General features: G+C 38.8%; 1 protein-coding gene across 1 annotated transcript in view; it reads right to left on the reverse strand.

Moving 5' to 3' along the window:
- The window catches only part of adck1 (aarF domain containing kinase 1), a 222,125-nt gene that overhangs the window by 43,004 nt on the left and 153,929 nt on the right, over positions 1–25,192 (reverse strand). The window contains exons 8-9 of the mRNA XM_036593171.1: positions 10,228–10,377; positions 8,323–8,520 (exon numbers count right to left, since the gene is read on the reverse strand). Coding sequence (XP_036449064.1) covers positions 8,323–8,520; positions 10,228–10,377 — 348 coding nt within the window. The remainder of the gene's footprint in view (positions 1–8,322; positions 8,521–10,227; positions 10,378–25,192) is intronic.

Consider the following 25,192-nt stretch of genomic DNA (forward strand, 5'->3'; position numbering starts at 1 on the left):
TGTCTCCTACTGCACATACAGTCAATTTTGACTGCTAATTTCTGGTGAATGCACTGTCTCCATCTAATTCTCTATGGTTTAACAGTAATGGAAAGCAATATTACAAAGAGAATGAGGCAAATATTTGCTCATGTTAGGCCTGCACCTCATGAACAAGCACCCTCAGTCTCCTGTGGCTCTCTGGCTGCATCAAGTGATCCATTTTCATGTTTAGCTGCTGCACTTATCATGGCTGTTAACATGCATGAGACGAGTAATATGATTGGCTGAGATGATACTTAAGCAACAGAATGCGAGAGTTTGTTTAAACTGTTAACGGTTTCTCAAAGGTTCACACAGCAGGTAAAAGTGGCCCAAATCTGATTTTCTCACCAAATCCAATTTTTTGGTTTGGCTGTTCTTAATATCTTTTAAATGTGATCTCTATGCGACATTAGTCTGAACAGATCAGCTCCTAAACTGACCCACATGCACAGAACAATGAAAAGAACAATGTTTCACGTTGCTTTACGTGGCTCACCCAGAGGTAAACAATCATGACCGCCAACAAACGCCAGTCACTCCCGGAGGTTTCAGTTTCATCTTGACCAGCATCACAGCAGCAATCATGAAGCCTCACTGACTGAAAGCTGGGCTCATCATCCACAACGTGTTCGAGCTCGCTGTAAAAAGGGCGCGGTCACTTCTTTGGTTTGTGTCCTCGGATTCTTTAAACTTTGCTTTCAGACTTTGAACTTTTCTTTGACGCTGCAGCCTCGTTCTCCTACGGCCGCGTTCGGCCATTTCTTTCAAAATCTCTTCAAACACGGACGGTTTTGGACAAATCTCATCCAATTTTTTGGTACAGAAACATCAGCCTAAATGTTTATGAGTCTCAGCAGCGAATTTATGACGAATGTCGAGATGGACTGATGTAAAAGTCCATGAATTCCGATCTGGCTGTTCAGACTGAGTCACACTGCCGCAGATCAGATATGCATCAGATGTCAGTATCACATATGAAAGCGGCTCAACTGAAAATGAACTGAAAATGTCAGATTCAGTGTGTTTTTTGCTGTTCATACTGACACACAGAACACATCTGTGTCACTTATGAAGAAAAAGATCAGATTTAGGCCACTTTTAGCTGCTGTGTGAACAAAGCCAAAGTGAAGAAATAAGGAAAGATCACTTGAATGTTGTTTTACATATATATTTTTAAAATTGGCAAATTCATCCACCAAAAAAATAGTTCCACCAGCTTAGAGTAAAGGGAACACTGAACGACACAGGTACAGTCAGGTACACAGGCACCCTGGTCAAATGACATGTTGTGTGAAAATAAGTTAACACATTCAACTCACTCTCAGAAATAAAGGTACTAAACTGTCACTGGGGCAGTACTCCTCTTGTCACTGGGGTGGGACCCTCAAGGGTACATCTCAGTACCTTTAGTCAGGGAACATAACTGTACCATAATCCATTGAAATTATATTTTATAAGCTGTACTGACTCCACACACCCCGTCTCGTCTCCAGGCTTTTTATTTTACTGTTCTGTTTTAAATCACTGGGTTATGAAAAGGTACAAATATGTACTTTTCACCTGGAAAAACTTATTTAAGGTTCACAATCAGACCTTAAAACCACTGTTGTACCTTTGAGGGAACATTTACATTGTTTGTACCTTGATGGATGAAAAATGTGTCTGCACAGAACCTTTATTTCTAACAGTGTACAGAAAACACACTTCTGTAGATTTTAATGCACAGATACTATTTATTTGCTGAATTTAATATATTGGGAAAATATGGTCTGTGCAAAAGTTTTATATTTTATATTTAATTTTTTCCAATATGATAAAGAAATAGAAACTATGCTCTAAAATCTACAGGAAATGCCATATTTAAGTGTATTCTCTGTTAGCTTATTTTCACTTAGAAAAGCAACAGAACGTAATTAGACTGGGGTCTTCAAACTTTGCATTCAGCTGTTTGTTGCTGTGGTTTTCGAGACTGCTCCACTTGAAGAATTATGCAATTCATGCACTGTGGCTCTGGAACTCTGTCAGTTGCCTCACGTTGCTTTGAAAACTCACATATCAAAGTTCTGATTGTCAGGCTGCTTTCAAAGCTGACACATGCTGTTAATAGGCATTCAAACTAATATGACTCACCAGTGTAGCTGCCATTGTATTTGTGATTGAAAGTCCTTTTTCACGTAGAGTTTGCATTATTCCACTATTTGGTCCACGCTTTAAGAAAAGGAACCTTAAATATAGCCCACTAACGCTAAAAAGAAGGCTCACGAGTGACACCCACTGAGTGACGAACCCAACAAACTGAGCAAACTTCTTTCAGCAGTTGTGCAACGTCCAAGAGGCAGCCAAATTAGCTGAAGAGTAACGTTCATTTAACATGTCATTTGCTTTAAAACGTTTGCTTGCCGCACATGATCACATTAATTAGTCTCCCTCTGATAATAAAGGCTTTCTGAAGCACTTTAATTAGTTCCTTATGCGTCTCACATTAATGCGTCATAATTCATCTCTTCATCTGAAGTCTCCGCCGCCGCTGCGCTAAGGAAGATTTTGAGAAAAAGTGATGAAGTGCATGTAAAGTGACCAAGTAAGACTCAACTCTATGCACTCAGTGAAAGCAACTTCACAGAACAATTCAGAAATGTTTGGGTTAACAATTAAAGTAAAAATGCATCGTGATTAATTGATTTGAAGGTTGCAATTGTACTGCATCTATTCTGTATATGAACTCATTTTGTTAAATTAGAAAAGTGCTTTGGTTTTGCTGAAATATAGAAACTTCTTGAAAATAAATGTGCTGAAAACATAAAGCTTGGTGACCTGTGTGAACAGCTCCTCATTTGCTCACATATTTTCTGTTTTCTGTGCACGTTAAAAAAAATCACACCAAAATAATAAAAAAATTGTGATGAAATCTAATTATTTTTCTAAAGAATCGTATTCAAACTGAATTGCTGTGAGATTTACAGACCTGTTACTCCTGCATGCAGCATGTACAAAATGCCCCTTTAGACACACTAGACTGTGCTGGTTATGTGGTCAGTCTGGCTGGTGAATGGGCTCCAGCAGTGAAACCTGGACTCACAGAGTGGAAATGTGACTGAAGGAGAGGTCACCACAGCCAGGTGTCAGCTAACTGTCTACCGCCACAAAATGATGCCCCCATCTGCTCAAACTGGCCTTTAAAGTGATCCATGTGGACACAGCCAAACAAGACTCAACACACCTGTGCATGTGTGTGTGTGTGTGTGTGTGTTGAAGGAAGTTTCCAAAAGCAATGAACGTGAGTGAGATGATGGTTGTAGTGCATATAAAGTACAGAAAGTACAAATATTCAACCTAAAATTCTAGGAATTTAGAATTTAAGCAAATTTAAAAACAAAAAAGGCCATTTGAAGAGATTAGATTAAGGTTTTCTGCTGAAAAAGTCATACAGGCCAGGAAACAAGAAGAAGAATAAGAAGAAGAAGAAGAAGAAGAAGAAGAAGAAGAATTTACAAAGAAACAAAAGATGAAAATGGAAGAAGAAGAATAAGAAAAGAAGAAGAAGAGGAAGAAAATGAAGAAGATGAAGAAGAAGAACAGAAGAAGAATTTACAAAGTAACAGAAGAAGAAAAGAAGAAGAAAAAAAACAGAAGAAGAAGAAGAACAGAAAAAGAAAAGAAGAAGTAGAAGAACAGAAGAGGAAGAAGAAGAAGAGAAGAACAGAAGAAGAAGAAGAATTTACAAAGTAACAGAAGAAGAATAAGAGGAAAAAAAGAAAAAGAAGAAGAAAAAGAAGATGAACAAAAAAGTAGCAGAAGACAGAGAAGAAGAATTAGAAGAATTAGAAGAAGAAGAAGAAGAAGAAGAAGAGGAAGAAGAAAGATGAAAAGGGAGGAGAAGCTGATGAAGGACATGATGGAAGAAGAGATGATGCAAGTAAACCAAACAGGAGACACGGTCGTCAGTGCCACCACTGACGACAACTCTGACACCCCAGAGCTGAGTCTGTGCTTTATTTCATAAACACAGATATGAACTACATCCTCCAGCTCCATGTTCCACCATGAAGAACGTGTGTGTCACACACACTGAGGACGCGCTGGGCTCTTTTCTTTTCCTGTTGTGTTTTTAACGCCCGTTTCCCTGCATGCGCAATACAATATGCTCTTATCTCTGCTTTCTTATGCAAATGAGACAGCCTCCCTTTTTGCGAATGTCACAGCTGTACATTTGGAAACAGCCTTTATAATTGCCTGTAATTATCTGAGACCAGACTACTTCAAAACATCCTGGTAATTTGATGGAGTGGAAGGGAGGGGGTGAGCGTGCTACCGAGAAGACGCTGCGTTCTGCTGGAGAAAGCCAAACTGCTACGAGGGGGGGAGTAAAGCAGCTCAGTTAAAAGCACACCCTGCACCAGGAACCACAGACCAGGCCGTAATTATCTCCGCAAAGCCTTCTGGGTAATGAAACCACAAATAAAGGCCACCTGCAGAAAAGAGCTCTCAAAACGTTGCACACCAAAAAGAGCAAACTGACTAAATAACCTTAGCATGTTAACAATAGACAGGATTGCCACTTTAGGGAATGAAAGCACAGCAAAAAAGCCAAGAAGCCACCTGAAATTTTGATGGAGAAATATTCCATTCCCTCTTTTTTTCCATCACTCATGTTTTTACAGCTGGCCAAACTGACCAAAAAATCTCCAAAATAGTGACTAGTAATGAGATTTTATTCCCACCAATTTTGGACCATTTCTATTGGTCCAATTATCATGAAATGATACAATGTAACGGACAGCTGCTGCACTCAAATGATGCAGAAAAATAAAAATCATAAAAAAATGGAGACACATGTTCTTTTTTCAATAGGTTTAAAACCAGGTACCTGACGTTAAGAATGTCAAGCAATGCAAAACAGCGGAAAGTCAAGTTTTCTAATACTAGTTGGGTGCTTTTATGTATTTTTTATAGTAGTCATATGTTTCAAGCCTAGTAGATGAATAGCCAAAAGCCATGTTTTGAAAACATTAACTGGTTGTCAGATATTTTGATGTGGAAATATTCTATTCATATGTATTTTTATTGCTAGCTGTATATTTCAAGCCTAATGCTAAGCAAGTGAAAATATAAAAGTAGCCAAAAAGTTTGTTTTCTAATAATAATCAGTAGTCAGACTTTTTGTTATAAAAATGTCCTTTCATTTGTGCTTTTATAGCTAGTCATATCATTCAAGCCTGGCACTTGCTAAGGATGCTAAGCAAGTGAAAGCATAGAACAGCTAAAAGTCTTTTTTTCCTTAAAAAATGTAAGCGGATGTCAGAAAATGTAATGCAAAATTCTATGTCTATTATTATTTTTATTTCTATTATTATCTATTAAAATTCTATTATGTTTTTAAACCAGAGATTTTAATGCAGAAATATTCAAATGTCACAATGTATCATTTAATCTTGGTACTTTAAAGTATAGAACAAATGCCAAAGTTAAGTTTTCTAACTTCTGTTGGAAATTGTGATATAAAATATTCTCATTTTTGTTTTTTTTTCACTTTATGCAGTTTTTTTTATAGCAGCCATATGTTTAAGCCATACAAAAATAATCTATCATCTCTATTTTTCTGTCCTTTCATAGACATTTGGTCCAAATAATTATTTTCATTTGGGACGATCTGGGCTGCAAAGTTATGACCAATAATGTGAGGTAGGTAAGTGGACTCACACTGTATTTGCATGCTGGAGCTACACCTGAACCAAAACACTGTTGCATAATTTTGCACAATTGAGCTGAACTTTCAATGTAGCACTTTATCTGATTGATGTTATTTATAGCGATTAAAAAATTCTTTGTCAATCACAAACCTAAAACAGCAGTTCCAGAAAATATCGGCCATGGGGTTTAAAAAAAGGCTAATAAAAACTGGCCAAAAGAGTCAGCCGAGGACCTATTCGGCTGTAGCGGTATGCATTCATGTGCATCTTTGCCTTGTTGCCTTCTATTCATTTCAATGGAGAGCTCTGCTGCATTGTGCGGTGCATAATGGGTTGTAGTGCGGCAAAATCTGATTCGCCATGCGGTAAAAAAATGCTCAGCAAATTTCAATATAATGCACATAAGTGTGGCCACCGCATTTGGTTTGGCCAGTCAGGTAAGAGCAGATAGGACTTCATCACAAATGGAAAACAACTGCCTCTGAGAGTAGAGAGGGCAAACGATGACGATCACTTCTTTGAGTCCATGAGTGTTTTACATAACAATGAAAATATCTGTTTTTCACACTGAAGAATTGGAGGGAAAACGTTTGATTAGATATAGCTTACAACTCTCAAATAATAAAACAAATTTTAAAGTAAAATGGTGCCCACAGCTACTTTCTTAGTTAGCTAGCATGCTAGTGAGGACTTGCTGGCTCATGTGGACAACTGCACTTTAAAAACATCATAAAAGTGTAAGAAAACAAAAGTCTACATCTTTTTCTCTTTGTAAGTTTTGGTGTAACAATAAATGAAAATATAACACAGTAAACAACATGTTTAAAATCCCAGATATTTTTTATATGGTTTCTGATTTTTCATTCATCGCAAATGATATCCAGCCTGACGAAGTGCATCAGAAATCAGAATTGGAAAGCAAGTCAGCCAAAAGTCAGGTTTTCTAACAATAAGTGCTTTTCAGAGGTTGTAAGGCAAAATTATCTTTAAATTATATTATAAATTATCGTTTTTATGTCATCATTTTCAAACAACAGCTTGTTGTGAGAAATTTCTAATGCAGAAATCTTCAGTTCCCTCTTCTTTTAGCCCTTTCTATGTGTTTTTATAACTAGCTGTATGTTTGGGGCCTGGTGCTTGATGCTAAGCTGTCCATAAGTGATGTGAAGTGCTTGCAGTCAGCGTGCCGTGCTGAGTGCAGTTAAGGCTTATGTAACGGATGTATAAATAAATGTCCCTGACACTCCACAGATGGCCTGGCCTCCCCCACAGAGGGCAGCTCCGGCTGTGGGGAGAGAGCCAGGTCCTGGCCCTGCCCTGAGCCTTTAGAGCTCCATAACCACCCCACAACAAGCCCAGCGCTGCTCATACACGACTGCTCTGACCAGCAGGCCAGCAGGCCAACAGGACACCCACCTGGGCACCCAGGTGTGCAGCTCTGGCACAACTCAAACAGGTGGGCTTTGTTTGTCTACATGATAAAATGTGCAGCAGCTGCTGCAGCTTTTGAGCCATTAAGAGCAGGGGCTGTCCAGAAGTAGTTCATAGTACCCTGTACAGGCTGTGGGGAGAGTAACGGTGTATAAGGCTACAAGATCATCAAAAGTTTGGGAACAATTTGGCTTCTTTTGAGTTTTTGATTTTATTGTTAGTTTTAATTTTTTTAAGCAAAGTTTTGTTAACGTAAGACAACCTGCAAAGGTTTTGTTAAAGGATAGATATTATTGAAACTTGATTTGCTTTTTTAGCAATAAAAGTATGTAGTATGTAAACATAGCTAATTTTAAAAAGTAGCACAGTCCAAACAACATATATTTGAAAAATATGCTGCATGTATTGAATACACTGTTTTTGTGATGTAACAAAAACCAATGTACTTTATTTGCCTATAGTATCTACCACAGTTTAACCCTGCCAATTAACAATGAATATGAAAGGCGTATTTTAGCCTGGGCTGCTCCTTGAATGAGGCACTAGACAGGCCAGCCAATCAAAAAAGAAATTATTTGCATTGATCAATTTTAAAGGTACAGTAACAGCATTTTAAGAGATAAAGGTAGGTTGGAAGATGGTTACGTAAAAATGAATTATAAACATTCAGAAGGGTATGTTTAGCTTTAATTTTCAGCTTCATGTTCATCAAAGTTCCTACCTTAGTATGAAAAGCAGGTGTTTCCTAAATAATAATCAGCAATAATTTCACCGTTTTCTTTTGCCATTGCTTGAAGCACATATGGAAACTCTTTCAGCCCCAAAAGGGGTTTAAACATCTGAAAAGTTTAAATGTTGAAGAGTGCTGACATCACAACAATAATTATTATCACATATTACTAATATTAAACCTATATCATGTGTGTGTGACTGTGTGTGTCTGCCCTATGATGGATTGGTGACCTGTCCAGGGTGTTTCCTGCCTTCCGCTCAGAGAGTGCTGGGACGGGCTCCAGCACCCCCTGTGACCCAGGAGGACAAGCTGCTTATTTGATGAGTGAGTGCTTAACCTTTAATATGCAATAAGAAGTTTATTTGTGTTAAATACATTTTAAAAAGCTAGCGTCCCCAAACTTTTTGTAGGGGAGCGTATGTATGTGCAGAAAGAGAGCAGTACCTCAGTGTGAGTGACAGGAGTCTGGCTGATTCCAGTGCTGACCGAGGTCCAGGAGCGGGCAGTTAAGACGCAGGCAAACAGCGGGTACAGGTCTCCAGCCCCCAGACGCCTGCTGTACCGTTCTATGCCCTTCATGTCCCCTTTTATCAGACTCTGCCACAGTCTGCAGTAGTCCATGCGGAAGTCCTGGTTCAGCACCTTGGACAGGGGCACATATAGAGACACTGTGAGCAGAGAAAGGAACAGGAGATGATGAAGCTGTTCAGAAAGGCTGCTTTATGACTTATACGGTCAGAACAGCGGTCAAACTGATTTGGAATATTATTGTAGTGCTTCTACATGAAAAGAAATTGGTAATTTATTTGTAGTGGTGAGATTAGACCAAGCCTTGTTAACCCTCCAGGGTGCATGTGCCCCACTTTCCATTTTCTAACTATTTTCACTCACTGATCTCACTGAAATGAGTGGAGTGATTCAATCAAATATGCAGATTCTAGACATTCAGTCCATTCCTCATTCATGTTTGTAAGTAGAAAAGGACATATGTTACTATAATTTGAGTTTGATGAAAAGTTATTGCTGTACATTGTTTTAACATCAAAACAAAACCAAAAATGTTAGAACCTGTATACTGAATGCAAACTGTGTGCAAACAATGTATAATGAATTATGCATTTATATAACTGCATCTAAATATTTAGTCACATGCAAAAGTTTGGTTGGTCAAATTAAACATTTCACTGATTATCTAAGTAAAATGTAAAAAAAAAATAAAGCACAATTACTGTTTATTTGCTGAGGTTGACATATTGGAAAAAAATAAAATAAAGTGTGGCCTGTGCAAAAGTAATGGCACATTATTTTCTTATACGTTAACCCCTTAACAATCCATTCATACAAAGGCTTTTTATTCAGTAACTACAGGGACTTTAATGCAAACTAATGGAGCTATTCTTAGGTTATAGAAGTGTGTAATAAAACTTTGGGCCTAGTTAAACTCAGCAAATAAATAGAAATTGTCCATTAAAATATGCCGAAAAAATATGCTTGTTCACTGTAGATGATGTGTTCATTAGGATCTGTTCATTTATTTTCACTTAGCAAATCAATATAATTTGACCAGGAGTGTTCAAACTTTTGCTTACAACTGTATGTAATGCAAACTGAATGTGGCCTTCAGCGCAATGACAATAATAAGGCAGGCAGTCCCAGTGAGCTTGTTAGCTGTGGCTTCTTCAGTGGTTTACAGAGGGCTTGTAATAAGTAAACAGCCTGCAAATTTACTACAGAGAGAGAGTGAGAGAGAGAGAGAGAGAGAGAGAGAGATAAAGAGAAAGAGAGAGCCAAAGAGACATGCATCATTAACATGCAGCTAGAGGATAGCACCACTTTACAACTTCAACACTTTAATTAATATGGCTACAACGTATAGTAAGGAGAACATGCTGGCTGCGAACAAAAATAACACTACAGCCAGGAATTAACATTCTGGGCCAAGCCGCACTAAACTCTGAAGTCATTACTTGCAAATTGGTTCCATTATGGGCTGAACGAGTAGAACAGCTCTCCAACGCTCTCTTCTTTTATACGCGGGCATCAGAAGTGCATATTTATCACCAAATTATCTTCATGAATGCATTTACGGCTCCCACACATCCTGCAGAGGCCTGGGAAATGGATGTGGCCGAGCTTCGCTGTTGTGAGTGCATGTGTATGTGTGAATGTGTAGGAGTGCCGTCCTAAAACACACAGCAGAGCTGCAGGTCGTCTCTAATGAAATGCTTTTACGGTGCCGCGGCGCGGGCAGGCCTGAGAGCAGGCATGACCTGAGAGGCAGCGGGTGAATAATGGAGTGTAATATGTGATGTATTTGCTTTTGCGGCTCGAGCCCAGCCGATGTCTCACCTGATACAAGCCGTGATCGAGTAAAACAATTTCCGTCTTATTGCTTTTCGGGCACTTTCTCACCAGCACGTTACCGGGGTGGGGGTCACAATGCACAAAGCCGTTCACAAATATCATCTCGCTGTACATTTTGCCCAAGTTCCGGGAAATCTGTAGGTAGAGGGCGAGAGAGAGAAAGAGAGAGAGAAAAAAGGGTCAGAATATTTTAAATACTCTCTTAACCCATTACACCAAATTTTCAAAATTTCACAGAATTAAACCCTTGAGATGCAAACAAAGTCATTCAGAGTGGTTTGATGTGAAATGCACAGTTCTAGAGAAACTTATCAAGTCAGAGTCTGTTCACAGTGGTGGTGATAGGAACCAGACGTCTGAAGAGTTTAATGCCTTTAAAAGGTCCTGCATGGAACATGAAATGGCTATGAATATGCTGCCTGAGACATTGTTTCACAACACTTTTGAGAAGTTCTTTGCCTAAAATATAATTTTCAGGTCATTATGAGGTAAATCAGTACCAAAAAAAATTTTGGTTCACATTTACCACTGTTTTTCTATTCTGAACAATTCACATAAAAACCCAAACAGGTGTAGCTTCACTGGTGGTTTTGCATCGTAAATAAAATGACTATATTTGGGTCACTGACACCCTGACCACTGGCTTCCATCACCACCACTGTAAAGAAATCAGAGTCAGTAAGTTTCTGTACAATAAATAATTTCAAATCAATGACTTTGCTTAAATCTCAATGATCAAATTATGCAGAAACTGTAAAAAAATTGTGGAATTTCTTTTTAAATAGTAAAAAAAAAATCCATTCCTCACTTCTGTAACTTAACAACAGTTCAGCCAATTTGCACTGTATCCTACGTGGTTACTGAATAATCAGCCTCATGATGCAATAAGCCTGGGAATTGCCTTAATAACCTTTCAATGGTCCCTTAAAGGAATACTCAGTAGCACTTAACTGGGTAACACTTTACTGTAGGTTGCTGTTCATAAAACTACATGACACCTACTTAAGCTTGTCATGACAACTGACATAACCCTACATAAATGTTTATTCCAATAGGTGTCATCTGTCATAAAGACTACTTTAGCTAACTTTGATCAAAATTGGCAAATGTAACCTTCATAGCAAAATAGGCAGCATTCATAAGGCAACGAAACATATATATAAGCCCTTCTTCACTGCCATACTACTATAGACCTATATAAATATTTATGAACACTTATTTCAGTAGGCAACATAGCTTGCCGAATCTGATAGAACAAGAATAAGTGTTTTCTGTAACCCTCAGCTAAAGTGAGTTTTATAACATAAGATGTAAGCTCACATCTCACATCACTAGCAGCACGTCACACTAAGCTTCAGAGTCAGTTGTTGTAACGTGTTATGTCATCTTACCCAAAAAAGTCTCATGACATAACCCAGTGTCAGAAAAAGTCAACAACACAGAAACAGGTGTTATGTCAACTCGATATCAGCGCTGACAAAAGAGCCTTTACAACAGGTAACGTCATTTGGAAAAAGCCATTATAAATGCTTTTGTCAGCTGGTATGATGAGCTTATGTAGGTGTTTCGTAGCCTTATGAACACTGCCTACACTCATAGAAAAGATGGTTCTTCAAGGGTTCTTCAGTAAAGATACTGGTTCTATAGAACCATGAACACTCAAAAAACCCCTTGCATGATTCTTTCAGGGTTCTTTGCATCATAAAAGGGCTCTTCAGATGAATGGAGATTGTTCTATGTAGAACCTTTTTGAAAATGGGTTCTATATAGCACGAGCAAGGGTTCTGCTACATTGCCTTGACATTGTAACAATAGGAGAATCACGTTTGGTGCTGTATTGAACCCTTTTCAAAAAGGTTCCATATAGAACCATATACAACAGATTCTTCATCAGTCTGAGGAACCATTTCACAATGCCATAAACCCTTTAATCATGCAAATGTTGAGTGTTTATGGTTCAATTTTCTTTACTAAAGAGCCCTTGAAGAACCATCCTTTAAGAGTGTACCATAAAAAGTTACTGAATATACCACAGCCATGAATATTCAACCTAATCATTAACTGACACCTCTGTAGCATGTGGTCGACTTCAACAGACAATAGTTTGCAAAAAAGTTTCCTTGTACTTAATAAAAGAGCAGAAAGCCAGTTAACTCAAAATACACAAGGTATGCCCAAAAGTATCCAGACGCTACTTCTAATTGGTCAATTCAGCTACTTTAAGTTGCCCTATTGCTGATACAGGTACATATACAGCATATATAATCCATAGAAAAGCAGTGCTAATAGATCTGGGCACTCTGGAGCAGCTGCACATGAGCCTGAAGTCACCATGTCCAATGCCAAGCATATGAAGCCCCCCAGCATTGGGGCTGTGGAGCAGTGGAACTGCATTCTCTGAAGTGATGGAGCTCCATCCTATACCTTCGGGAGTAGGAGTGATCCAGAACTGACCATCCAACGTCAGTACTTGACCTCACTAATGCTCTTGTGGCTGAATGTGTATAGCCTTCCCATAAGAGTAGAGACTGGTACTGCAGTGGACAAACTCCCTATTAATACCCTTGATTTAAGAAGAAGTGCTGAAAGAGCAGGAGTCTACAAACCTTTGGACATACAGTGTATAACAGAAGTCAAAGGGAACCAATAATGGCTCTTCTATAGAGAGATTAGAGTATTATTCTAAGGAACCATCCATTTAAAAAAGTTCTGTGGAGAACAAAAGGTGGTTCTTCTATATCATTCCAAAGAACCCGGAAAGCACCTTTATTTTTAAAGCTGTAACTGACTTTTCTTCTAGATAATAAGAGGCATGACTGAATATTTAACCCAGCTCTGGTTATGAGTATGTTAACATTACATAAAGTAGTCGGTTCTACAGCAGGAAACAGAGCAACTGACAGGACCGAACGTGTTTATTACGAAACAACCCCCGTGCAATTATTCCACCCACACGACAGCTTTGAAGATAAGCTGTGATAAGCATCTCCTCTAAAGTGTGAAATAAAGTGTGGGAAAAAAGGCACAGTATGGAAATGTCATGTCAGCGGAGGCTGAGCGAGAGAGGCAGCGGCGGCACACGTCTTTTCAAACATCACTCACTCCGGCTGGTGTCATGTTACAATTTTCCCTGCTTTGTTCCAAGAATCAAGTCGAACCCAATTCAAGTAAACAATAATAAAAACCTCAAAAATGTTCTTTTTTCCCTTCATCTTAAGTGTGCTGACTCACAGGGCCTCCATTGTGTGTGGAGAATTCCGCTGTGAGAGGGAGAGTGTGCAGTGTCAGGCTCTCTCTCTCTCTCTCACCACCACACACACACAGAGAGAAGTCTGTTTTTGTACCATGTCTGGACTAGGTGTTATACATATGCCCCTCATAAATATATTTATCATTGACCCATATATATATATATATATATATATATATATATATATATATATATATATATATATATATACATATACATATGTATGGGTCAATGATAAATAAGGTTTACGAGTTAACAATTTTTAAACACCCTATTAAAAAAGGACATGATTTACATTTTTACATCTGCATTTATATTTGCAATTACATCTACATGCATTTTATATGTTAAATATAGTTATCAAGTGTTATGAAAGCTTTTAACTGCCTATTTCAGTTATCAAAACTGTACTAGTTTGGTTTCACCATTTGATTTATGGGTTGTGAAACCTGACTTTTCAGACTAATTTCAAATTAAACAGGCATCTACTCAGGCACCCATAGAAACCCTTGGTCTTGAACTTGAGTTTATACTTAACAGACTTATTAACTACTGAATATACTTAATACTTAATACTGATTAACACAAACACTGTGTACCAGGAGCTTCATGGCATGGGTTTCAATGGCCAAGCAGCTGCATGCAAGCCTTACATCACCAAACACAATGCCCAGCGTTGGATGGAGTAGTGTAAAGCACAACACCACTGGACTCTGGAGCAGTGGACACGTATTCTGTGTAGTGATGAATCATGCTTTTCTATCTGGCAGTCTGATGGACGAGTGTGGATTTGGTGAATGCCAGGAGAACGTTACCTGCCTGACTGCATTTTTCCAACTGTAAAGTTTGGTGGAGGGGGAATAATGATATGGGGTTGTTTTTCAGCGGTTGGCCAAGAACCCTTAGTTCCAGTGAAGGGAAATCTTAATGCTGCAGCAGACCAAGACATTTTGGTATTGTATGCTTCCAACTTTGTGGGAACAGTTTAGAAAAGGCCCTTTTCTGTTCTAGCATGACTGAGCCCTGGTGCACAAAACAAAAGACATGGCTGGGTGAGTTTGGTGTGGAAGAACTTGACTGGCCCTCACAAAGCCCTGACCTCAACCCCATCAAACACCTTTAGGATGAACTAGAACAGAGATTGTGAGCCAGGCCCTCTCGTCCAACATCAGTGTCTGACCTCACAAATGCTCTTTAGGATGAATGAGCAAAAATTCCCACAGACAAAATCTTGGTGAAAGCTTCCCAGAACAGTGGAAGCTGTTATAGCTGCAAAAGGGGACCAACTCCATATTAATGCCTATGGATTTAGAATGAGATGTCATAAACGCTCCTGTAGGTGTAATGTGTAGATGTCCCAGTACGTTTGTACATATAGTGTGTGGTTTTAGGAAAAAAAGGACTTTATGAAGCCCAGACTATTTTTGCCCTGAAAATGCAGCAAAACAAACAAATGAACAAATAAACAAACACACATACAAATACGACTGCATGCATACCTCAGATCTGAGTCACTGTGAAGCCCACGTGAAAGGAGAGGATGTGATGCATTGGTAATTACTGCGCACTGACGCACGTTTGCTTTGTTTTAGAGAGGAACCCTGGACCTGTTGTGTCATTCCAAAAATGTAAAACAATCATGACTCACACAGACCCTGCTGTTTTCTGCCTTTATATGTCACAATAAACACTACAGGAACACTGAAGCGGGACAGACCGCTGATAAACAGCGGAAGCACTGAAATCCTGATTGCTCCGATTTTTTCAGAAAAAAGTCAAGTGCAGACTTGAACTCGTCAACACTGAACAGAAATCGAATGGAAATGTATTTGAAACGCCGGCGCCAGCTATAGGTGGTATAGGCATCGGCTGGGCCTCCACATTATTGCTCTGTATTGACAAAAAGAGTGAATGATTAATAATTTTCTTGTTGTTTGTTTGTTGTCACTGGTCATCAAGCCAATTGATGTCACTGACTGAAGGTCAGGGCCCCACCTTCTCAACAGATACAGAGATCTGATAGGCTCTAAACACAGAGCAAAGGTTATGGCAGCTAATGTTAGGATAGTGCCTACAGAGCAGGAATATTATGACTCATTATAATATAATGAGTATTAATAAATGTTCAGTGCTACAAAATAATCATGGAAAAGCCTTAAAAGCAAAGTGTGGCTAATAACACATCTCAATATTACACTAAAAAAATAATATAATCATCATCATCATAATCATGTGTCACTTGGTCAATCTGTCAACAACTTCTGCAACTACAGCTATGGACAAATCAGTGCTGTGTGCTGAAAGTAGTGGAATTGTCAGTTGTTAGTCAGCTGCCCTTAATTCCCCATAATAACCACCAAACAGCGAGTGATGCATCCTGGGATGACGGAGGACCCCGAAGGCCTGATTGAGGATTCGGCGGCAGGAAGAGGAGTTTAGCATGCTAATAAACACTTTGAGATGCAGCTTATAAGGACCTCATCAACAACGCCCTTGGAGAAAATGAGCAGCCGTACACTTTCCAGAGCAAGAGCCGTACTGCGAGGGTATGCAAACGGCAGATTAATAGGAGCTGCGCGAAAGTGAACTTGCTGAAGGGAAGACAAAACAGTCGTGCTGATCTAAAGGTGGAGTGAATAGGTCTGATGCATCATCATCACCATCATCATCAACATCATCATCATCCAACAGAGCACAGCCCCCTCAGATGATTAAATACAATTAGATTTGCCCACAGCCCTATTTAGATTTGAAGCATGAATATGTATTGCTTAATGATGCTATCTAAATTCAAGGTTACAGCAGAAAAAGAGAAAATCAGATCAATTTCGTTTCATGAAGAAATGAAAACAAGTGACACAACTGAACTGAAATGATGTCAAATAATATTAAATGTGCTGATATGCACAATAACACAATCATTATCTGATTCTGACAGTTTATTTAAACGGCACATATCTTACATTTGTCTCGTACTCTATTGGTCTTTTTACAACATTTGTGTGGTTTTATGTACCAAAAACAGGCATAATTCACTTTTAATGACCGTTTTCCAATATTTTTTTATCTCTCAGAATTAAACAGGCTGCTTTAGTTACTGTGCCTTTAAGACGGATATACATAATTGAGCTCTGTTCTGATTGGCTGACATGTATTGTGCTTCATTTAAAGAGCAGTCCAGGCTGAAACACTCCTTATAACTTCAGTATCAATGGAGGACACTACATTGCTGTAGGCTGAATAGGTGGATATATTTAATTGTGTTGTTTTTGTGACATCACAAAAACAATGAATTCCAAATGGGCTGTTTGTGCAGTTTAATTTCCATATATGGACTGTATGGACTGGGAAGTGAACGGTACACTTTAAGACTTTAACACACTTGTTTACTTCAAGAAAGCAAGGAAAATTTGGTTTTCTGTGATATGAGCTCTTTAAATGGTCACATAAACAACATACTAAGAAAATTAATATGGGATAACAGCTGTATTTTAGTCCATTATCCTGGTTATTTGTAACATGTACACTAGGAATATTTCATATTGTATTGAACTGTATTCCATTGCATCACTGTATCTCGACTAGCATGTTAGCCTGTGGCTAATATGTTAGCTTTGGGCTAACATTCACCTGTAGCATGAGCATTAGATTGGGACACTATAAAGGACAGTTTTTGTTTTAGATATTGTACGTTTATAATGTTACATGCTATAATAAACTGAAAATGTAAATGTTAACATATTAATATGAGGCACATTTTCAGTCACTCCTTATTTTGCTCTATTGAAAATGCATCAAATTGAGACAACACTGTAATGGGTCAAATCATGAATAATGAATTATGTGAATTGTAATTTTTTTCTTCATTTTTCATGAGCACAACTGCAACCAAACAAAATATCTGCCAGTAAGTTAACATCACATTCTTCTCTGGTGGGTTTATTATTAGGTTATAAAGCAACGGTAGATTAATATGCTGTGTATTTACAAACAAATAAGTTTATTTATAGACTCATAGTTTTCCCTTTATTGCATTATTAATAGGGGAATTCTGGCCTTATATTATACGACATAAGACATGTAATGTAGTATTTTGTTGGGCACCTCTGTATCCCTCAGCCTCATCAGTTTGACAGAATTCGCAATTTTATCCTTTTTGTGTTTTCATCCATCAGTTTCTTTCAGCACAAAACCCAGCATGCATTATGCAAATACATCACATAACCACTGGGAATCCCCCTATGGTGACAGAGAAAATCCACTGTTGTGCCACTAATGTAGAGGCTAACAGATTAAGAGGTACATTCCATCATGCTACATATCCATTTGTAACAATTTGGGATACAAGAAGTTTTTGAAAAGAAAAACAGCTGGCGTATAACGAAAAACACAACTTTAATAAAAAAAAACACTATAATAAAGGTGTTATTAATCATAAAATAACACTGATATTGATTTAAGGTGAAAAGCCCAACTCCCAACATTTATATCATGAAAAAAGTTCTTGAATGCATTTTGGAACAAAATCCTTCAAATACAGATGTGATATTTGGTTTTCCAGCAATAACATTAGCTATCTATCTTCCTTTTGCATTAGCCAGAAAAATAAAATCAAACAGCCTAAAGCAGCTGCAGTTTTGAGTAGTCATGTTTACGACAGATATAGCAATGGTTCCTTATTTTGGGTAGTGTGTCCCTTAAACTGCATGTGAATTTAAAATCGTGCAAGCATTCAAACATCCGCAGTGAAATGATTCAGCACTGTGTGAACATATTTTGGCCAGAAAAGAAACACGTGGATCACAGGTAAAGCATCGCTGGACAAAAGGGCCAGCTCAGTTTTTTGGATAAAAAGAGGAAGGTTACACTTCATGCTCCAGCAGATCCTTAAACCCTACAAATGCTCTCACTGTGTACACTGCCCAGCTAACTGAGGCTGCTGGCAAAGAGGCCGTCACAACAACAAATATTTGCCATTGATTAGAGGGCGCATCAATGAAGTGCGAAATTAGCTTGCAGTGCGGTGACAAAGGTCCTCTACTTCACTCACTCCACCCATCCTTCTCTCTCTCTCTCTCTCTCTCTCTCTCTCTCTCTCTCCCTCTCTCTCTGGTGACTTTCCAAGATCCTTTACTTCACTCCACTTCTCTCCGCTCGGTGTCTGGAGTGGCTGGTGCTGGAGTGAGTGAGTGAGTGAGTGAGTGAGTGCATGCAGAGAATAAATCATATTTTCTGTCCCATTTCACCAGGCTGATGAGTCCGTTTCCCCGGCAGCGTCCGCCGAGACACGAGGGATGATCCACACACACTGACAACTTCACCAGTGCTGCATACCAAAGCAGCATCACACACATTCCAGGTGTGTGTGTGTGTGTGTGTGTTGGGTGGGGCGACGAGGGGCTAGTGGGGTGACCCTGCCAGCAGTGAAAACTAGGGATGCACCGATTTGACTCCTGATACCAATGCCAATACTTGAATTCAGGATATCGGCTGATACCGAGTACCCAGTATGATTTTTTTTTTTTTATTCAGTTTAAAATCTTCCCACTGCATATAATGTGCTGTCACTATTGAAAACATGAGATATCTATGTTAGATATATTCTGGTCATTTTTGGTCATTTTTAAAATGAGACATACTGTTCTAATATGTTTTAGGGCTACAAAGTCTCCCATTTAACCCCTCGCCCCTACCACTCAGCCCTACCCCTCTGTTTTGTGTGTCCACGTCTAGAGGTAGGGTGTCCCGATTTCAGTTGAGATAGAGGTGTGGGGCGAAGTGTTAGGGCTACATGGCCCTCCAAATGGAGGTTTTTCAAAGTCACACTCCAAACAATAAGAGTGATATGAGGAAAAAAAGAAACACCTGCAAGATGGCTATGCAAGCGATTGTATTATGTTAGTTTAATGTCATTTCAATGTTTTCATAATCCTTTTCATCATAACAAGCATAAAAATCACCAGTAGTAGCTGATGTCTCGGTAGCTAGCTAGCTCAATTTCCAGTTCCACCTTAAATGGTGCAGCAGTTCTGATGCCTGAGGCACCAGAATGTAACTGCTGCACCATTTAAGGTGGAAGCTGGCAAATATCTGACTTCAGCTTCATATCACTGAAGAATTAGGGGTGGGCGATAATAAAGAATTGTTGCACCCCCCCTCTTTGACTGCATACGATGCCCTAAATGTAACCAAAGCCCAGCAGTGAGGAGTTGAACTTTACCCTCCTCTGCTATCACTGCAGACTGGCAGGGTTGCCTACAGAGCAGCGCTAGTAGCTGTTAATGAAGTAATGTTGTTTTTATTTGAGGGTCCCATTTCATAGAGGAAGATTTAACCCACTACCCCTTGTAACTCAGTTCCGAATGGCAAGGTGACACTCAAAAACAAGGGGTAGGGGTAAAAATAAGAAATGGGCCTAACTGATCACCGCAGACATCCTAGCTATAACCTTATTATGTCAAAATCACCCAAACATTAGCCAACATTAAATTGATAAATATGCCTGAAATAGTTATTTGCTGATGAAGCACAACAGAATTAGAACACAGCCACAGGCACACAGGGCTTTTATTCTGATGTGCTGTCATGCTTGTTAAGAGGAGCTTCTATTTTGACACGCTGCAGTGCTTTCTAGAAAACACATGACATCTTTCATGTTTACAAAGAAACACATTTCATCTCCTTAAATACGTTTGCCTGTAATGTGATCAGTCATAATTATTAGATGCATGTAGAGCATTCAGTTCCATTAATAACAACAAAAAGTGAGACACAAAAAATCTAATTCACCCAATGCCAACCGTAGTCTTTCAGCCAAGGCATGCTGGGAGAGCAAATTTAGCTTCTTTAGTTTAGAGGAGCAGCAAGGTTAGCATTGCTAACAAACACTAGAACACAACAGTCGCCCAAACAGCCCAAATCCTTTCTGTAAAAATACATCACCAAGACTTCTTTCAGCTTAAACCGCATCCCGGTCTTCATTAAGATGGCACAGACTTATTGATGTTGTTTAGAGTACAGTATATCAGGATGACTTACTTACTGAAAAAATCTCTCTTGGGGTCAAATGTGAGCAAATAGGGCACATGTGATTAATTGTGATTAAATATTTTAACGGTGTGACAGTCCTGATTGTGATATATGCTGAGTATTGTGATGTTATATTTTTCCCATATTGTCCAGCCTTTAAATAGCACAGACAAGGATTCCTTCAATGGCGGAATGAGTGCTTTTGAAGCTTTCTGTGTTCACACATCTCTCGCACGCTACGCTGCTACAGGGCGGGGGTGGGTGGGGGGTGGTTTAGTGTTAGGAACAGCCACAGGACAGTTCCTTTCAACAGCACTCTAAAAATAGCCAGCACAGCACAGGAACGTGAAACAGAAGAAGAGCAGAGACCCAACACTCCTACTGTTCCTCACACAAGAGACTCATTCCCTGCTTCACTGAGAGGGTCACAGCACAGGTCACTGAGAGAGGAGAGGAGAGGAGAGGAGAGAAGAGAAGAGAAGAGAAGAGAAGAGAAGAGAAGAGAAGAGAACAGAAGAGAAGAGAAGACGAGAAGAGAAGAGAAGAGAAGAGAAGAGAAGAGAAGAGAAGAGAAGAGAGAAGACAAGACAAGGGAAAAAGTAGATGACTGAAGAGAAAAGAAGAGAACAGAATAGAATAGAAGTAGACAAAAAAGAGAGGAAGTGAAGCTAAAAAAGATTTGATGACTGAAGAGAAGACAATAGAAGAGAAAAGAAGAGAAGAAGCAAAGAAAAAGAAAATACTAAATGACTGAAGAAAAGAGAAGAGAAGACAAGGGAAAAACTTTGATGACTGTAGTGAAGAGGAGTGAAGAGAAGAGAAAAGAAGAGAAGCGAAGAAAGAGAAAAGATTAGAGAAGAGAGTAAAAGAGAACAGAAGAGGAGAAGAGAAGAGAAGAGAAGAGAAAGGAAGAGAAGAGAAGAGAAGAGAAGAAGTAAAAACAAGCGGAAAGATTAGATAACTGTAGAGAAGTCAAGAGAAAAGAGAAGAGACCAGACTAAAGAGAAGTGAAGAAAAAGAAGAGATGACGAAACACAAAAGAGAAAAGAAGAAGTGAAGACAAGAAAAGATTAGAAGACTGTAGAGAAGACAAGAGAAAAGAAGAAGCGCACAAAGAAAAAGGTTTCGATGACTTGTCAAGAGAAGAGAACAGAAGAAACCAGAAGAGCAGAGACAAGAAAAGACAAAAAGAGAAGAGAAGAAGCAAAGAAAGAGAAAAGATTAGGTGACTAGTGAACAGAAGAGAAGAGAAGAGAAGAGAAAGAAAAGAAGAACGTAAGAGAAGAAGTGAAGACTAGAAAAGATTAGATAACTGAAGAGAAGACAAGAGAAGAGAAAAGAAGAGAAAAAAGAGAAAAGACTAGATGACTGGAGAAGAGAATAAAGTAGAAGAAGATAAGGGAATAAGTGAAGACTAGAAAAGATTAGATGACTGAATAGAAAAGAAGAGAAGAGAAGAGAAGAGAAGACAAGACAAAAAGAGAAGAGGCGAAGAGAATATAAAAGATTAGATGACTGTAGAGAAGAGAAAAGAGAAGACAAGAGAAGGGAAAATTAGATAACTGAAGAGAAGAAAAGAGAACAGAATAGAATAGAAGAACAGAAAAAAGAGAAGAAGTGAAGACTAGAAAAGATTAGATGACTGAACAGAAGAGAAGAGAAGAGAAGCAAAGAAAGAGAAAAGATTAAATGACTAGAAAAGAGATAAGAGAAGAGAAGACAAGGGAAAAACTGATGACTGAAGAGAAGAGAAGAGAAGAGAAGAGAAAAGAAAAGAAGAGAAGAGAAGAGAAGAGAAGAGAAGAGAAGAGAAGAGAGAAAAAGATGGAGATAGAGGAGAAGTTTGCCCTCGTTTCCAAGGACACTTGAAGAAATCCACTCATACTAGCTCTGCCCCACAACTCTGAATATGACATCAGTGCACCATCCACAGAACAGCAGTCTATCTGACACTCTGCCCTAACACCATTACCCACAAAAAAGACAGAGAGAAAGAGAGAGACAGAAAGAGAGAAGGAGAGAGAGGAGAGAGAGAGGGACACAGAGAGAGGGACCGACTCTGTTGGAAAGGATGACTGTAGAGAACAGCAGATCATTTCTACCTGCACATTACCTGAACACAGCTGGCCTGTCGCATCCCACTAGATTGAATTTTTCCGAAGGGACAACGCAATTACACCTACTGGGCCCTGCAACACGGAATAAAAGCACTCTCCATATGGCCCTCCTCTGTCACCTGAGCGAATATCAGGCCATTGTGGTGAGGCAGAAGGACAGTGCACAAAACGCATTACAAAAAACTTGCTCTCTCCTTTTCACTGCACCAGCTGGACTCCGCAGAATGCTAAGATCACTGTAAATAGCAATAAAGAAACTGCAGGGCATGCATGACGGCACCCGGTGCATCTCCCTGTGCTCCACTTTATATAATACAGCCATACACGAAAGTTTGTGCGCCCCTGTTCTAACTATATGTTTTGTTGATTTTCTAAGTGTAAATAAGTTACAGATCCTCTACAGAGAACACACTTCTGAACACTTTAATGCACAATTATTGTTTAATTGCTGAAGTTGACATATTGTGAAAAATAAAACACAAAATGTAGGTTGTGCAAATGTTATGGCATATTTAACATTTTATGTTTTACTTTTTCCCCAAAATATTAAACTTGTGCATTAAAAGTTGCAGAAAAATGCCATATTAAAGTTTGTGTGTTAATTTATTTTCACTTCAACAAATCAACAAAACATGTTATTTGACCAGGGGTATTTAAACTTTTGCATACAACTGATTGGACACATGACAATCTATGATAACCTATCAATGGGATTTCATAAGAGGTGTAGAATTCAGAGACGTATTCTTGTATTTTTGAAGAAAAAAGAAAAATAAATGTATGCAATTTTTCCCTTAATGCAAATGTAGCACATCTGCCAAGTCACGTTTGGCATCCAAACTTTACTTCTTTAGTTCTGTGCTGAGCTAAGAGGTTAATGTATCTAACAAGAAATAGATGTTCATGCTGCGTTCAACAGCTACTCATAAATTAGGATTTAACAGCAATAAAGAACAATTCCCACCTCCTAAGCTTAGTCAAACACAGCATAATACACTGCCAATTATCACTGTGCAAACTGCATAAATTATCACTAACAAGTTATTAAGCGGTCTCAGAGGAATTTACCTCCCTATAGAACAATCTCAGAGTAATCCTTTTAAGGCCAACACAAAGAGGAGGATACTTCTGCAGTTTTATCTAGAAAGACTTAGATTTAGATGACTATCTAAGGAGAGCTGTAGTAGTGTTGACTTGATTTAAAATGGAAAAAAGTCAGGAGGGTTTGCTTGGACTTTCAAAATCAGAATCGCTTCATTTCGCCAAGTATGTTACACATACAAGGAATTTGTCTTGGTGAGTGCACACCTGTATAACACACTAAAGAGACCAGACAGCACATAGACTATTACCAAGTACTGAGATTAGGGAAAAGTAAAATAAAATACAACAAATAGACTATAGAATAAAAAGTAATAATAAGAAAACAGCCAATGTGAAAGGAGCTCAGGAGATGTACATATGAGACGTGTGGACACCTGTACATAAGCAGATATGCATGTCTGTATGTATGCAGGTCAAGTAGACGTGTGCCATAAAATATAGTATAAAAACTACTATATCGCTGTTGTTGCAACAAAACCTTGCATATCCAAAATGGTAATTTAACATCAGAAGGAAAAACCTTTTCACTTCACTTTCAAGTCCGTGGAGCCAGACTTTTTTCCAAGTCATTTTGGGCCGTTTCTTTTGGTCCATTCATCATGAAATTTACACAAAAAACAGGCATTTTCAAATTATGTCAAAAACTGAAAAATGTCAAAAATGGACATACGGGTTTTGTCCCAACAGCAGCCATATACAAAATTAATATTATACACAGAATATTACAGGCTCCCTGGCTCCACAAAAAAAAAAAAAAACAATTGGTTTATTCCTCCTCTGCCGTTGGTGGCAAAACCTAGGAAAATTTAACAAATTTTCTCTCCAATTTAGTCATATCCCACCCACTAGTTAGGACTCCCCCAATCACACAATACCCCCAGTGTTAGAAGTGCGAAGGCAAACACAAGCTTCCTCCCAGTCATGTGAAGCCAGCCACAGCATCATTTCGAACTGCAACGTCATTGTACAGGTTGATCACGCTTGGAGGAGAATGCTAATCGCCAGTTCTGTTACGTCAGCCTAGGACTGTGCTGTGTGATAGGGGAGAATAAGGGCCATCCTACCCACCCAGAGAGAGTGAGGGTAGTTGCAGCACTGATCTTTATTTCTTTGTTGTGTGCACGGTTTACAGACGCCATGCTGACCCACAACGTAGAAAGTGGCCATTTGAACAGGCCCAGACACATAGCTGCTCCTGGACCATTGCCAAATTAGGTACAGAAGCAACAACTGTTCTTAACCTGTACATAGACAATCAACTGTTCAGAAGGTCCTCCCATTGCCCTCTCAGGTACAGCTTACAGAAACACATAGAGAACACACCTCACATACATATTATAACACATAATACTGAACATAGTATTACACGTAAACATATAATACAGCAGATCCTTTAGTTCCAACATTTTAAACTGTGTTATTCCGATGGTAAATATTCCCCCAGCACATG

The sequence above is a fragment of the Colossoma macropomum genome, unplaced genomic scaffold (assembly GCF_904425465.1).
Source record: "Colossoma macropomum unplaced genomic scaffold, Colossoma_macropomum, whole genome shotgun sequence".
In the NCBI taxonomy this organism is placed as follows: Eukaryota; Metazoa; Chordata; class Actinopteri; order Characiformes; family Serrasalmidae; genus Colossoma; species Colossoma macropomum.